This window comes from Pinus tabuliformis, chromosome 4_1, assembly GCF_031772625.1.
Source record: "Pinus tabuliformis cultivar Carrire ecotype Pingquan chromosome 4_1, CPIR1, whole genome shotgun sequence".
NCBI lineage: Eukaryota > Viridiplantae > Streptophyta > Pinopsida > Pinales > Pinaceae > Pinus > Pinus tabuliformis.
In genome coordinates, this window is record NC_142303.1 from 784,406,145 (window position 1) to 784,424,076 (window position 17,932).

General features: G+C 38.3%; 1 protein-coding gene across 1 annotated transcript in view; it reads left to right on the top strand.

Moving 5' to 3' along the window:
• Positions 1-1,614: 1,614 nt before the first annotated feature.
• LOC149178516 (MAP3K epsilon protein kinase 1-like) overlaps positions 1,615-17,932 on the top strand; it is a 56,748-nt gene continuing 40,430 nt past the window's right edge. Inside the window, 3 exon segments of the mRNA XM_089420371.1 lie at positions 1,615-1,767; positions 1,770-1,979; positions 2,230-2,274. Of these exon segments, the coding sequence (XP_089276497.1) occupies positions 1,630-1,767; positions 1,770-1,979; positions 2,230-2,274 (393 nt within the window). The 5' untranslated portion in view covers positions 1,615-1,629.

Sequence of the window (17,932 nt, forward strand, 5' to 3'; positions counted from 1 at the left end):
CCTGGAAGGTGCCGAAAATAATATGAAGGAAGAAACCTATATTAGTGCAGTCTCAGAAACACATGTATAAAACCATAACAAGGGTAGAATTGATGTTTCCTATTCTAGAAAGCAATTTTTTTCACACATATAATCTCCATTGAATATTCTGGTTTTGAAAAATGTCTTAGTAGAATGTGCAAGATTCCTATAGTGAGTTTGAGATAACATTGTTCTTTTAGTCTGTCCAATAATGGGTGGAGTTAAGCTAAGAATATGCATGCAGTACAACTAATATACTTGGAGAAAAGCATCATATGTATGAGAAGGAATGCTTAACAAAATTGACAAAATTGACAAAATTGGAGCATGTGAAGTGGGAGGCTTTTTATCATTGCATCTCTGTCCTCCATAGGCTTGATATATCTGCTCTTTTGTTTAATTGTACATGTAAAAGTCTAAAAGATGCTTTGATAAACTATTGCTCACATGATAGGAAACTAGGATTAGTAAATTTTTTAGTTTAGGATTTTTTTAATCATTTATTTATTTAAATTTTAATTCTGAGAAAATATCCAGGCAGATCCACCCAAAGGGATCACATCCCACCGGCTTATTAGCAGAGCCTAACCCCAGGGCGTCAAGGAGAATTGACCCCGTGACCTCCCATTAGTGAGGTGCTTTTAGCGATGGGAACTCGACCAATTGAGCTGACCCTCGAGGCTTAGTTTAGGATTATTTCTTCTTTCGCCTCTATTTGTACTTTTACTGTCACTTTGTAGGAGGCCACTCTTACATTGTATTGATGGTATAGTCACTTACTTTTGCTTTTTTTGTTGGTATTATCATTTATGTTCCTTACTCTTTTTTCCTTTAGCTTCTAGCTTCCAGGGTTCACTTTGGCACTCCCACTGCTCCTCACTACCGATGTACGTTTGAGTCCATTGACCTACCTTTTTGGTCACTTGTGAATATTAATAATATTATCTTATTAGAGTTCTATACTGGAAGTCATTTCTGTAGTGGTAGGAACTGGCTCAGGGATAAGTTTTTTAATAGTGTTTGGTTATTTATGGATATTAATACAAATTTTATTTCTATAGTATTTTCTGGTACAAATGTAGGTTGAAGAACTGTCACTTGAAAATGAGATGGTCAACTTATCAGATGTTAGTTTTGGCAAATTTTCTCCTCAAGAATGCGTGACTGTCTTAGCTTCTTCAGTACCCTAGTGCATCCACTGATGCAAGTCAATGAGACTCTTTTTAGTTAAAGACATTAAATTATATTTTTTGACAGTTCATCTGAAGGACAGAAACTGTGATTTTTTACTAGTGGGTTTTTAAATGATACGATATACTTCGTTATTAGCTAGTGCTGCTTTCATTCTTAACTTATAAAGTATGCTTGAGAATCAAAACTGTCCATGTGCATGTTTGCTACATTTCATGATACTAGACAAGGCCCCAATTACTTTCACTTGTATAGGGTGGTAGGGTTACATGGATAAAATGAAATGGTTGTCTTAAACAAGTCTTATGGTTGTTAGTACCGGCCAAGAAATGGCCTTCTGATGCTGTATGAGCAAATGCTTAAGATATTTATATTATGTCCATGTTCAAATAATCATGATAGCTGGAAATATGACATATGTGTTGTTGGCAGGCTGGAAAGTCATCGGGAACTCCTTCCATGCAAGAACTAAGCAGATTCAGTGATACACCTGCAGATGGCACCTTGGATGACTTATTTGATGAGCCTCTGGAAAGGCATCATGACACATCAGTTATAAAAGCGGAAAGTCGACCTCTGTATCTGCTTCTCCAATGAATCAGGATACAAATTTATCTGAATATGGAAAGAATGATCTAGCTGCAAAGCTAAAGGCAAAGATAGCTCAAAAGCAAACAGATAGCAAAGCAGATAAGAGAAATGGAAGTCGTTTGTTTTCTGTGATGATGAATGTTGTTAAAGATGATGGAATTGGAATAGATGGGATTGTGAGTTGTATTTACTCTCTCTCTCTCTCTCATTTTTGTTGTGTAAAAAACCCTCTCTTTTGGAGAGAAGCCGTTTGCAAATTGGCAACTCTAGTTAATGCTTTTGTGGGTCTGACTCTAAAGCTAAATGCTTGGAATGTTTCCTTCCTAGATTTATCGTTTGTTCTGAGATTTTTATATTTCTTTAATACATGTCTTTGTTAATTCAGCACGTCTCTGTTTCTTTAACATCTTTGAAACTAATGTGCAGGGTTTTGAGGAAAAAGTGCCAGGCAGGGACATTTTTCCTGTGCAGGTATGCTCAATATATTTTGAAGGTAGCTGGTTTTTGTGTCGATTATTCTTCTTAATATTTGTTTATTCTACATCATAATTATTGGTGTATTTATATTGTTTACAAAATGCACTTTTTAAGCTTTTGTGTAAAGCCAGAGCCTGTGTGTCTTCAGGAGGGGACTATATGATGTACTTTTATGAGCTGGAATTTGTAAGACATCAGGATATATATGCAAAGCAAATGACATCTGGGTTTTTTATTACTAATATATGCTATGCACAAGATTTTGAATACATGAAGAGAACAGAGTATTTATAGATGTACAAATGTGACTAATGCTAACAGATTTTACAATGACAGTGTAAAAACTAAAGTATGTGATAACTATTTAAAGAGGATGTAAACTGGATCATATTCTAGTGGAATGAATGGATTTACACGGCCATGAAAAGGCTCACATTGAAATGACCATCCTCCATGACTTCCCCTCATGTCCCTATAGAACAACATTGAGTTTCGTTGGCTCCTTCACAATGATAAAGGATGACAGGGATGCCTCTTCTCCTAACTTGACCTGCCTTTCTATTTTTACTTCCATGTCTGGACTCAGCGGGCTTCATGCCTTTAGGGTTTTGTTTTACCTAGATCAGTCTTTTCTTTGTCATTCATTGACATTGGTATCTCTTTTACTAGATCAGTTTCTCATTAGTTTTCGGGAGTTTTCCTGGCACTCCAATAGTCCATGGATAATGATTGTACTTTCTAGTCTCATTGACTTATTCCTTGGCATTTATGAACATTTCTAAATTTTCTCATCTTAGGTAGGTCCTTTGCCCCATAAGCAAGTGGGTCTCATCCACCATTTTGGTGTCTAGCTTGGCCATGACCTTAAAATTAGATTATTATTATTACTACTACTGATGATGGAAGTGTTGAGAAATCTAGGCCATTGAGATATTAGGTGATTTCTCTTCTTTAGATAACAGCTTGTGAATGCTTTTTACTTTCTTAGATTGGGATCTTCCTTTACTTAGATTATTAGTGTTCTTTTCATCAAACAACTATCAATGCATAAACCATAAAGAGACAAGAGACACAGAATATAGGCTATCATCCAGGGGCAAAACCTCTCTTCTTGAGAGGAAAATCCGAACAAATTCTTCTTCTTATAGAGATTCCAATTGACGAATACCGAGACCAAGACCCTTGACCTATTTGCCACTCCAAGATCAAGACGAGTTCCCTTGATGAGATCCTTAGAAAAACACAGTCAACCTTCTGCTCCTTCCTTTTTGTCAGCGCCTCTTCTACTTCGTCCTCCTTCTGCTTCAGACCTTTGGCCTTCTTGAATTAGGTATGCAATTCTAATTCAAAAACCCTAGCTCATGAAACTCATGAGACGTAAGCATTACAATAATAATTTTATTTTTCTTCTTTTCATCAATTACATAAAATCACAATTACAGAGGTCATTATGAAGAACGAACCTAGTTACACTTATCAATAGGGAGATGGTTTCAAGCTTGGTGGACACAACTTCTTGTTTTTCAAGACTTAATTACACAATTCTCCACAAAACAATGTCTCCATGCAAAATTACATCCACAAGCAAATAAAACCAATAAAGATCACATCTTTCTAATAACAACGAAAAAGAATAACTCACACTCCTTTGGAGAGGAAAAAATATCAATGTGTGATGATGAGAAAATGAAATGAGAGGAGGCTTTGTTTATATGAGACTTATCCCACTCATTTTTACAATAATTCAACTAAAGAAGCCCTATTGACAAGTTTACTTTAAGTGTTCCATAAGAAAGAGGTTACAAGCCAACCTCATAGCTCAAAAACATAACAAAAGTGCCATAAATGCCCACGTGTGGGAGAAAATCCTCCTTAAGCATGATGTCATCCTCCAAATGAGCTCTAGATGCCACAAAAAGGTGTCATGTGGGCTAATGAGTGCTCCATACTCCAAGATGTATCTCCTAGATCATGTGCATGCCTCCAAAGTGCCTCTATGCCAACACGTCATCTCCATGGTGTTGATTTTTCAAGTGCAACAAATACAAGCACAATATTTCTGAACTGTTGGTAATTACTTTGAATAATATAGATCTTCTTCTAACAATTGCAGTTTCTCATTAAGCAATTACACTATAGAAATTCATCTATAAATTATGCTGTAGGAAACGCTGGTCCCAAGGGTGTTTTTGGGCTAAAACGAAACTGAAATGTGGAAACACGTTTGGTACGGCCTCGAAACGCGTTTCATGCCATACTGGCATGTTTCTCGTTGGGGAAACGTGGCCCAGTACGGCTTGAAACACGTTTCCAGGTCGTACGACTGCGTTTCAACCTTTAAGTTGTGATTTTCCCACTTTTTTTGTTTTGTTTGGAATGTTTCACATTGGGGAAACGTGGCCCGGTACGACCTGAAACGCGTTTCCAGGTTGTACGACTGCATTTCGACCTTTAAGTTATGATTTTTTTGTTTTTTGTTTTTATTATTTTATTGGGCGAATAAAATATCTTTTGGATGCTTCTAGATGGCTCGCTCAAGTTATAAAAAGAATCTTGCCTCATTACCACATCACATGAATTGAGCAAGTCGTTTCACTTGGAGACGAACAATTTTAGCAAGGAGAAAAGAGGAAGAGAGCAGGGGTTTCAGCGAGGGCATTTTCAACAGTGAGCAAAGGAGATTTCAACAGCAAGTGAAAGAGATATTACAAGCATATTTGGAGTGCAGAGTTTCCAGCTACGACATTCTTGGTTTTTGGCTTAGCTACAACCATATTTCTCTTGTCTTTTTTGGCATTTTGGGGTAACTTCAACTACAAAAAATTAATTTGGGTAAGAAGCATTCATTTTCTTATTTTTTCCTACTATTTCTTCTATTTTTCGAGGGTTTATGCTTCCAAATATATGAAAACATTTTTTCTTTACGTATTTGCTTTTAATTTTTTTTTTGCAGCAATGGCTTCCAACCAAGGTGCAAGTTCAAGCCCCAAGTCCAACCCAAGGGCTGAATATTATCCTCTTTGGAGGCATGTTTAGAAGCTTCAAAAATGTGGAGGTGGTGGCTCATGGGAATGGCGATGTAATCTTTGCAGTAATTCGTAGAAGGGCTCCTACCCAAGAGTGAAGACACATCTTTTGCATGGAGGATGACAGGGGATTGCAGGTTGCACAAAAACAACAGACCCATTGGTGAGGAGGGCATATCAAAGAGAGCAAGATGAGGCAGATGGAATTAAAAGAAGGCATGAAGAGCTTAGTCAAGCTACTCCTCAAGCTCCACCAAACATTGAGCCAAGGATTGTAGTTGAAGCAAGGAAGAGGAGAGCCACTCAACAACATGAACAACCACCATCCAAAAATACCAGAGGGGCATCTGCTTCAGTTCAAGATAGCATAATTGCTAAATTGGTGAATGTGCAAGTGAGAGAAGAAACTGATTCCAGAGTGGCTAGGTGCATCTATGCATGTGGTATCCCATTCAATGTTGTTCGCTCTGCTTATAGGAAAGATATGATAAGGGAAATTAACAAAGCTCCTCAAGGGTACAACGGGCCCAACTATGAGAAAGTCAGAACTCAACTTCTCAAAAATGAGGAGGAGCTTGTGGAGGATATCTTATCACCAATTTGTTCTTCTTGGAGTAGCTTTGGGGTTACCATAGTCTTAGATGGATGGATAGTACAAGGTGCAGGCCATTGATAAATATCATTGCCACTTTCCCCAAAAGAGCAATGTTTTTAAAGGTGAAAGACTTCTTAGGAGAGGTAAAAGATGCAGAGTTCATTGTTGATGTTATTATAAAATCTGTTGAACAAATAGGGCCTAATAGGGTGGTGCAAGTTATCACGGATAATGCGCCAGTTTGCAAAGCTGCAGGTTTAATAATTGAGGGGAGGTATGACCACATCTTTTGGACAACTTGCATTGTCCATAATTTGAATATGATCTTAGAGGAGTTCGAGAACAAAGTTCCATGGATAAAGGAAATCACAGGGGAAGTAAGGGAGATTGTTAAATTCATCACCAACCACCACCATTCTCGAGCAATATTTTGAGAGTACTCCAAATTTGAGTTGTTAAAAGTTGCTGAGACAAGATATGTCTCAAACTTCCTAATGTTGTGCTGCTTTGTTGAGGTTAAGCAAGCATTAGTTTCTATGGTGGTGAGTCAACTTTGGGTTGAGTGGAGATAAGTCAGTTCAGAGCGGGGATATATAGTGCGTAGATTGTGCCTTGACGAGGATTGGTGGAGCGAGATAGATTTCATGCTAAAGTTCACAACCCCTGCGTTTTAGCTTCTTCAGAATGCTAACACTGACCAACCTTTCTTAGGAGAGGTATATGATGGCAAGGATTCTATGGTCGAGAAAACTATGGAAATCATTTCACAAAAGTCTCCACAGCTTTTGTTTGTGGATGATCATTTTGCTGATTTAGTCAAGAAAATCATTATTGATAGGTGGAACAATTTGAACACTCCATTGCACACTTTAGCACATGCCTTGAACGCAGTGTTTTAGGAAACACCCCCTGGCTCCAAAGCCTGATCCGTCTCCTGTATGGAAACCCGACCGATCTGCCCTTGAAACGCGGCTCCAAAAAACCGAAATGTGGATTAGGCCGGGCTGAACAATTCTTGGCCTGTGGGAACCGTGTGGCCCGATCCGCGTTTTTGTACATTGAATTCGCGTTTCTGTACGCCGCATTCACGTTTCGAAGGGCGGATCGGCCCGTGGATCCGTTGCGGATCGGGGCTGCTTTCAGGCAGATCCTAATCGCTTCCATGGGCCCGCTAGCTGCTTCCACCGTGCGGCCCACTTAAATAGTTAAACCATTTTTTTATTATTATTTTTTTCTTTTTTTTTGGCTAAAGTTGGGTTGGGGGTTGGGTTTGCGTTGGGTTAGGGATGGAATGAAAAAGATAAAAGTCTTTTTCACCTCTCATTTTCTCACTCCTATGTTTTTGGAGAGCTTGGACAAGAGAGGAGAAGAGAGATTGGAGAAGAGAGAGTTGAGGAGAGCTTGGAGGAGTGAAGGAGGAGCTAGGAGCATTGAAGGAGGAGGAGTAAAGAAGGGCTTCCATCTACAAGAGCTAAAGAGGTAAGTGCAAACCCCAAACTCCCTCATTTTTTTGTCATTGTTTTTTGTATTTTCTCTCCTCCCTCTCCTACTCTTTCCCATTCTTTCTTCTTGCTCATTTATTTGCAAGTTGTCCACCACCTATATTCATATTCCAAGATGGTGTTTTTTTGGCTTATATGTATCATTCCACTTTTGGTTTTCATGATGGCAAGGGGGAGTAGGAATAGAAGGGAAGAAGAAGAAGAAGAGAATAGTAGTCCCCATATGAGTGACCCAATGTATGATGAGGAGGAAGGGTTTGAAGAGGAAGGGGATGAACCTGATGAGAACATTGAAACACTAGAGGGGAAAGCTGCATTGACACCCTTGTGGAACTATGTGACCAAACTTGAAGGGGGAAAAGGTGGTGGAAGCTACAAGTTTTTGTGCCCTCATGGTTGTCATGGAGGAAAACCATATAGTGGTTCATATACTCGTGGGTCGTGCAAGGAGGCTTCTTTGTGGGATGATGGACAGTGATGAGAAAAAGGGTGCTGTGGGGATAGAAATTTGCCCACTACATCCAAATAGAGGAGGCTACACAACAAAAAAACAAGAAACAAGAAACTCTATCTGAATCAAGTTCAACCTCTTGATTTGGTAGCTCATCTCCTCATGGTACATCTGTAAGCTCTGGAGGTAAAAGAACAATAAGGGATTTCCTGAATGTTGCTGGGAGGGATGATGTGGATGGAAAGGTAGTCTGATTTCTTTGTGCTTGCGGTGTACCATTCAATGTGCTTCGCTCTCCCTATTGGCATCAAATGGTAAAGGACATCAATGAAGCCCGAAAAGGATACAAGGCCCCCAACTATGAGAAAGCTAGAACACTATTATTAGAAAAAGAAAAAGCAAAGGTTCAAAGAGCTTTGACACATTTTACAAATGAGTGGGTGGATTGTGGGGTATCCACTGTATCAGATGGGTGGACAAATATTAGAAACCAACATTTGATAAATGTTCTTGGTGTTTCTGCTAGTGGTGCAGTATTTATTACATGTCATTACTCCTCCATTAGTGCAACTTCCCAAAACATTGCAGATCTCGTATTGCAATCAATCAAAGATGTTGGTCCTAATAATATGGTTCAAGTGATCACAGATAATGTAGCAAATTATAAGGCAATAGGAACAGTTATTGAGCATACTCATCCACAAATCTTTTGGTCTATGTGCTTGGTGCACACATTGAACTTTTTGATGCATGATATTTTGAAGCATAAAGAATGTGGGTGGATTAATCAACTTTACAAGAGAGGGAAGCAACTAATTAAATCTATCACAGGGCATACAAGGGTAAACTACTTCTATGGGACTTACTCCAAGTTGCAGTTTCTTAAACTTGCAAAAACAAGATTTGCAAGTTATAGTGAAGGTGAGACAAGATTTAACTAATATTGTGACCTTTGAATCATGGGAGGAAATTAACATTGATAGAGATGGTGCTAATATAGCCAAGGATACTATTCTTGACATGTTATTTTGGTCACAGGTTATATATGTTTTGCAATTCACCAAACCAATTTATTACATGATCAAGTTTGTAGATTCAGATCGACCAATAATTAGGGAGGTGTATGAGCAAATGGATAACATGTTGGGGCAAATTAAAGACATTGTTGAGCCTAGAGATATCACCTTGTACAATTATATTCGTGTAGAGGTGGAAAAACAATGGGGTATGCTAAATGTTCCACTGCATTCATTAGCATATGTTTTGACACCTAAATACTATCATCCATCATGGCTTTCAACACCAACACCTTGAGGGGAAGGGGGAACCACACCTAGATCCAAAGGTTCTAAAAAAATATATGATTGCATTGGATAAATTAGTCCCTGATGAGAAGGTTGCAATGGTACGTAAACCGTTGAGCAACTATACACTTAGCACTGGTTCATTTGGAAGCATGCATGATCAAGAGACTTTTTCTTCTCTTGAGTGGTGGAACATGCATGGAGGTGCTACTCCACTTCTACAGACTTTGGCATTGCGGGTGCTATCACAGGTGTTAAACACTTCTTCTGCAGAGAGGTGTTGGAGCTCTTATTCTTTCATCCATAGTGTTAAAAGGAACAACTTGAGTTTAGACCGGGAAAAGAGCTTGGTTTATGTTCATTACAACTTGCGATTGTTGTCCCATTACTATGATGATGCAAAGACTAATAAAGGCCTTAAGGTTTGGAACTGTTGAGATTTTCTGTTTTAATTAAATTTGGCAAAAATCTCATGTATGTGACAACAATAGGATTAGTTGCTATATTAGCTCCAGTATTTTTTGAGGAAGAGTTAATGCATCCTATATTTGTTGTGAGGGAATTTATGATTCAGTTTTATACTCTAGTTATAAGAAATGTAATCCCGTAGAGGATTGAGAGAGTGTAGAGAAAATAGGGTGAGCTGAGAGTATGTGTGAAGAATTAGAACTTGTTGTAATCTCCTGTTGAATAATAAGATTGCCGATGCCTCTGTTCTGGTGGATGTAGCCCAAATTGGTTGGGTGAACCACGTTAAATTCTTTGTGTTATGGTTTTGTGATTTTGTATGTGTTGTGTATGTATGTTTTTTATTTCCGCTGCGCATTGTTTGGTCTAACAATTGGTATCAGAGCGGCGCAGCGGAAGCGTGGAGGGCCCATAACCTACAGGTCTCTGGTTGTGGAGCTGGTGCGTGTGACAGAGCTGCTGAAGGTGGAGTTTTGGCGATTGGCGCGGTTTCGGCAGAGACAGTCGCGCCAATTTCTGACAGTGATCGGGTTGGCGCGTTTTATTTTGGAACAGACGCGCCAGTGGCGCGGATCCGAGTTTAATACTCGCGCCAAAGCGCCAGTATCCCGATTGGCGCGGAATCGACGGGTTTAAGCGCGCCAATTTTTGTCACTTACACTATTTTTTGTTCTGGCGCGGATCGTCTGCTGTCAAGGAAGCGCCAACGCGCCAAGCGAGGATCGCTTTGGTAAAACTGCATTTTTTTATTTGTTTTTTTTTTAATCTGCAGTTTGTACAGCAGAAGGATTGTATGATAAGGTAAAGGCATCATAGTAGAAGGCAAAGGCATTTTTTTGTTAGATATTAACTTTATTTATTAAGTTGGAATTGGAGATTCAGTTTGTTACAACATGGCAAAAACTCAAAGTGCTCGTTTTGAGATCGAGAAGTTCAATGGCAAAAATAACTTCGAAATCTGGAAAGTGAAGATGCATGATCTACTTGTGCAACAAGGCGTGGCGAAGGCGCTGTTGGGAAAATCCAAACAGCCTTACACCATGACAGATGATGAATGGAATGAATTGGATGGAAGAGCTCTGAGCGGTATTCGACTGTGTTTGGCGGATGATGTTTTGTTTAACATTGTGTTAGAGAAAACTGTTGCTGGTTTGTGGACAAAGCTTGAGAAGCTGTACATGACAAAATCCTTAACCAATAGGATTCTTCTGAAGCGACAATTGTACAGTCTGCGCATGAAGGAAGGTACAACTATTACTAATCATTTGAATGTCTTTAATACTCTCATGGTGCAATTAGAAAGTATAGAAGTAAAATTTGAATCAGAAGATAAAGCTATAACTTTATTATGCTCGTTGCCCGAGTCATGGGATCATTTTGTTACTTCTATAAGTCTAAGTATATCAGAAACCCTTGAATTTGATGATGTTGTTGGAGCTTTGTTGTCCGAAGAGACAAGGAAGAGGTCAAATTCTGAAACCTCTACATCAGAAGCAATGATGGCTAGAGGTCGTTCTAGAGAAAGACGCTCCGGTAAGCACAACGACTCGCGTTCAAAATCGAAAGGGAAGAAGAGTAAGGTAAAGTGTTGGTTTTGTGGCAAATCGGGACATTTGAAGAAGGACTGTTGGAAGAGATAGCAAGCATCCAAAGAAGACTCTTCAACAGAGAAGAAAGAAGCAAACACGACAAATACAGGTTCGGCATCCAAGACAGGTATGAGTGATGAAGTGTTATCAGTTGATTTGTCTAGTCATGATCAACATTGGCTGTTAGATTCTGGTGCATCAAATCACATGTGTATTCATAGGGAATGGTTTAAAACTTATAAACCAATCAATGATGGAGTAGTTTACATGGGAAATGATGTCACATGTAACATTGTGGGAATTGGAACCATTCAGCTTAAAATGTTTGATGGGACAAATAAAATTTTAACTGATGTAAGACATGTACCTGAACTAAGGAAAAACCTCATTTCATTAGGAGTACTAGACACTAATGGATATAAAACCTTTATTCAAGGTGGAGTAATGAAAGTTTATAAAGGAATTTTACTAGTAATGAAAGCAAAGAAGGTTGGAAATCTTTTTCAGTTAGAAGGAAGAACAGAGTCAGATCATGTTTCTACAGTGTCTGAAAATGACAGTAATTCTATTCGTTTATGGCATCAAAGGTTGGGCCATATGAGCGAAAGAGGTTTAAAGATTTTATCTGATCGTAAGTTACTTCCTAATTTAAAGTCTGATAAGTTAGATTTCTGCAAACATTGTCTGTTTGGGAAACAAAGCAAGCAGAAGTTTAAAACTGGAAAACATACTAGTAAGGGAATCCTTGATTATATCCATTCTGATGTTTGGGGTCCGTCTCCTACAACCTCATATGGAGGTTCGTCATATTTTGTATCTTTTATTGATGATTTCTCTAGAAAAGTGTGGGTCTACATGTTAAAGAAGAAGTCTGATGTGTTTACAGTTTTCAAACAATTTAGAGCATTAGTTGAAAACATCACTGGAAGAACTATTAAATGTCTAAGAACTGACAATGGTGGTGAGTTTACTTCAAAGGAATTTGATAATTATTGCAAGGAAGTTGGGATCGAAAGACATAAAACCACTGTGTATACTCCTCAGCAAAATGGAGTTGCTGAACGCATGAACAAGACTCTTTTAGAGAGAGCAAGAAGTATGTTGAGTAACGCCAATTTGCAGAAGGAATTGTGGACAGAAGCGGTTGCTACAGCTTGCTATTTGATAAATCGATCACCATCAACTGCAATAGGATGCAAAATTCCTCAAGAGGTATGGAAAGGTCATCCTTGTGATTATTCTAAACTGAAAGTTTTTTGGTGTGATGCATATGCTCTAGTTCCAAAACATCAACGTTCTAAATTAGATCCTAAATAAAAAAGATATATCTTTGTTGGATATGGTGATGGGACTAAGGGATACAGATTGTGGGATCCTACTACTCACAAGATCATCATTAACATAGATGTTAAATTTAATGAATCCTCACTTGAAAGTTCAGATGTAGATGATAAATTGAAACAGGATAATGTGTCTAAGCTTCAACACATTCAGTTTGAAACCAGTTCAAATATTGATGATGATCAAGATGAACATGGTTCGGATGCTAGTCATGAACAAGTTTCAGATGTAGATCATGAACAAGTCTCAGATGTAGATCATGAACATGTTTCAGATGCAGATCATGAAGAAGTTCCTACAGATAATAATCAACCAATTGTGGAAGTACTAGAAACATCTTTAAGGAGGTCCACGAGAATTAAATGTCCTCCTAGAAGGTATGATGATTATGTTACTTCAGTTGCTTTAACCGCTAACGATGATGAACCTTTGTGCTCTCAGGAAGTTGTAGAAGGTTCTAAAAGTGAAAAGTGGAAAGAAGCTATGAAGGACGAGATGATGGCATTAGACAAGAATGACACATGGGATCTGGTAGAACTTCCTAAAGACAGAAAAACTGTGGGATGTAAATGGGTGTACAAATTGAAAAGGGGTGTTGATGGTTCAAAGGACAGGTACAAAGCAAGGCTGGTCGCGAAAGGTTTTTCTCAGAAAGCAAGCATTGATTTTCATGAGATATTTTCACTAGTTGTAAAAATTGTTTCAATTCGAATTGTATTAGCATTAGTTGCCTTACTTGATTTAGAATTACAACAACTAGATGTTAAAACTGCATTTTTACATGGAGATTTAGATGAGGAGATTTACATGGAACAACCGGAAGGGTTTGTTCAAGATCGCAACAAGAAATTTGTCTGCAGGCTCAAGAAATCATTGTATGGTCTGAAGCAATCGCCTCGACAATGGTACAAGAAATTTGATTCTTTCATGTTGAGTCAAAATTATATAAGAAGTGAATATGATCATTGTGTTTACTTTAAGAAATTAAGTAATGGCATGTTCATTATCTTAGTGTTATATGTTGACGATATGCTTTTAGCAAGCAAAAGCATAACAGAGATCAACAGGTTAAAGGCTCAGATGGCTAGGACATTTGATATGAAAGATCTAGGAGCAGCAAGACAAATTTTGGGCATGGAGATTTTCAGAGACAGGAGCAATGGTAAGTTGTGGCTATCACAACAGAATTATATTGAAAAAATACTCGAGGTTTGTTATGAACAATGTGAAGCCTGTTTCAGTCCCTTTAGCTTCCCATTTTAAGCTTTCTTCAAGTTTATGTCCTAATACAAATGAAGAAAAGGAATATATGTCTCGAATTCCATATGCCAATGTAGTAGGTTGTTTAATGTATGCGATGGTTTGTACTCGACCAGATATTTCACATGCAGTTGGGGTTGTCAGCAGGTATATGGCAAATCCAGGAAAAGAACACTGGTCAGCAGTGAAATGGGTGCTTCGGTATTTGAGAGGCACAAGTGATTATTGTATCACTTATAACAGAAGTAGTGAATTTGTTTGTGGATATGTTGATTCCGATTTTGTAGGTGATTTGGATAAGAGAAGGTCAACTTCAGGGTATGTCTTTACTCTTGCAGGTGGAGCTATTAGCTGGATGTCAAAGCTACAGAACATTGTTGCTTTATCCACTGCTGAAGCAGAATACATAACTGCTTCACATGCTTTCAAAGAAGCGGTTTGGTTGAAAGGTTTGATTGGTGAGTTTGGTAGGTTACAGGACAACATCAAGTTATTTTGTAATAGTCAAAGTGCAATTCATTTGGCTAAGAATCCGGCCTATCATAGTAAATCAAAGCATATACCTATCAAGTACCATTTTGTAAGACAGGTTATCACTGAAAGGGGAGTCTCTCTTGAAAAAGTGCATACGAAGGAAAACTGTGCAGACATGTTCACGAAACCAGTTTTGTTAGAGAAGCTACGTTGGTGTCTGGCTTCTCTTGGCTTGCAGAAAAGATAAAAATAATAAATGAACAGGGTATCAGGCTAATTGTTGTCAAGGTGGAGATTGTTGAGATTTTTTTTTAATTAAATTTGGCAAAAATCTCATGTATGTGACAACAATAGGATTAGTTGCTATATTAGCTCCAATATTTTTTGAGGAGGAGTTAATGCATCCTATATTTGTTGTGAGGGAATTTATGATTCAGTTTTATACTCCAGCTATAAGAAATGTAATCCCGTAGAGGATTGAGAGAGTGTAGAGAAAATAGGGTGAGCTGAGAGTATGTGTGAAGAATTAGAATTTGTTGTAATCTCCTGTTGAATAATAAGATTGCCGATGCCTCTGTTCTGGTGGATGTAGCCCAGATTGGTTGGGTGAACCACGTTAAATCTTTGTGTTATGGTTTTGTGATTTTGTATGTGTTGTGTATGTATGTTTTTTATTTCTGCTGCGCATTGTTTGGTCTAACAAGAACAAGAATCCAGAGGAGCCCAATTTGGAGGATGGAGTGTTGCTATTAGAGCAATTGGAGGATGCTCTTATCCAGGATGATGATGATTGAGTTTAGATGCCACCCTCATCTGGTCCCTTGGATCTCAGGTTCCATGGTTCAACACCAACAATAGGGGCTTCGTCTTCATCAGTTTCAGTGCCACAACTTCCACAACCACCATCTTCTTCATTGCCACCACGCGGAGGCCCACCGCCATGTATTCCTTGTTGTGGAAGGAGGAGAGATTAGTAGATATATTCACAATTTACTACTTTCGTCATAGATTAGACTTGTAGGTTTGTTGTGAATTTGAGCTTTTTTGTCTTGGTGGTGGCCAAGTGGCCTATTTTGTAAACATTATTATTTGAATTTTGGACATGACTAATGTTGACAATTGCTCACTTGCTAGATTTTATGCTTTATGTTTTATGTTTTATAATATGCTTAAATGTTTTATGTTTTATAATATGCTTAAAAATTTGATGTATGTTTGTAATTGCTAGAATATAGATGGTTGATTCTCGAATCATGGATTCCATATCTACCTTGATTTATGTAAAAATATGATGTTTTTATGTCTTCTACAACTAATTTGGTATTTGGGATGTTTGTTTTGAATATATATATATATATATATATATATATATATATATATATATAGTAGATGCTTCTGCGTCCCTACTTCATCCCCACTTCTTGCAACGTTGCTTGAACCCCAAATTTTATGATGAGGAGCTTATTGCTAAAAGCAATGGGAAGAGGAAGACACCCCATAAGGATAAAGAGGTAGCTAATGGGGTGGAAAAAGCCCCGATGAGAATGTTTCCAGCTCATCTACATAAGGAGGTGCAGGAAGAATTTACCAGTTTCGCTACAGGATTAGATGATTATTCAGATATATCAACTTTGGAGGAGAGAAGCACCATGAATCTAGTTAGGTGGTGGATTTGTCATGGAGAAAATGTTGTATATTTTCAAAACCTTGCCATTCATTTTCTTTCACAAGTGGCAAGCTCTTCGTCAACAGAAAGGAATTGGAGCACCTATGGTTTTATTCATTCTGTGAAGCGCAATAAGTTGGGCTCACAAAAGGCAGAGGATCTTGTTTATGTGCACTCCAACCTCTGCCTTGCATCTCGTAGGGGTCCAGAATATAGCAGTGGTCCTTCTAAAGAATGGGATGTGGATTTAGAAAGACCCGATTTGGAGCTCTCTCTTGTGGCCCTGAATATTGAGGTCTAGCTTGGAAGTGGAACTGGCCAATCATCTTCTTCAACACCACCATCCACTGTTGAGCATGCTTCTGCTTCTATTTTTGATGATGATTATGATGATGAGGATTAGTCTTTTGTCTTTATAATACTTGTAGCCTCATAATCTTTATTGTACTTGCAGCCTTATATATATAATAAAGGTTGATTTTGAGATTTGAATTTATAATAAAGGTTGATTTTGGATATTCTGATATTGCTATTTTCATTATGTGATCATTCATGAGTAAATGTGATGGAAATTTAATCATAATGTTTAAATTTTAAATGTAATAAATTATAATGTATCATGTATGCTTTATGATTGCACATAACATTTCTTAAATGTCCTAATATATATATATATATATATCGTGTTTCCTTGTTTACAAAATTGGGTTTTGGGGGGGGGGGGTGGTCACGTTTCGTACCCGTGTCCGTTTCGGAAACTCATACCCGTTTCCCTGTATCGTGCAACTTAGGCTATAAACCATAAAGACATTAGAGATCACAATGCACAAAATATAACGCAAGATTTACCCTGGAAAAACCCACTTGGGGCAAAAACCCATCAACCTTTTCCTTAGGTAAATTCTTTAGTCCAACAAGAGACACATCTAATGCGGTTAGTCAAAGCTATGCTTATGGTCAAACCTGGTACACAACCCTCAAGTCAAGCCTCCAACAACTCCCTTTGATTAGATCTGGCCTAAAGCCTAAATTCGACCTCCAGAATATGCCCAAAAAAACTCGGCCTCCCAGAATTTCGGCCTGACCATAAAATGTTGCCCAACAACTGCCCATAAATTCAGCCTGCCCAAAAACTGATGCCCAGAACAAGGTCACACATGCGAGTTCTTAGAAGGAGATGCGAGCTAAAGAGAGAGATCTTCAACCTTCTTTTCGTCCTCTTCTTCTTCTTCTTCTTCTTCTTCTTCCTTCATTGCTCCACAACAGTCAAGTGAAGCCTCCAACAACTCCCTCTAATCAAATCTTCCCTAGGCCTAAATTCAACCTCTAGAATATGCCATAAAAACTCGGCCTTCCAGAATTTCGGCTTGCCTAGAATATGTTGCCTAACAACTGTCTAGAAATTTGGCTTGCCCAGAAACTGCTGTCCAGTGCAAGGTCACTCATGCGAGTTCTTAGAGAGAGATGCAAGCTAAAGAGAGAGAGCTCTTCAACGGTTCAACCTTCTTTTCGTCCTTCTTCTTCTTCTTCATCCTTTGTTTGGATGCCCAAAAAATGTCTTCTTGTGTGATGATCGAATGGTGCCACTTGTGTAGGAGGTCGAATGGCTTTATATATATGTTCTGCCTTTGCGAATTGGTGTACCTCTTCACTGGGGCCGACTTGACTAACTTGGAGCCAAAAATTCAAATTTCTAATTTTGAAAATTTCTCTTTTAAATCCAACATGAAGAACACATCTTACAATAAATCTTTCAAGGTATAAATAATCAAAATGAGCTTAATAACATATCTTACAAATTCCTCTTACATTACAAAGACAAAAATATAATTATGAAGACCAACCATAGCCACAAAATTTCAACACATGGCGCCCTACTTTACCCTTAAAATAGAAAGAGGGGTAATGTGGCACTCTCTAACTCAAGCATTGGGGCTCCAAAGTGATGTGCAAGCCCTCCCCTTGTCATGACAAGG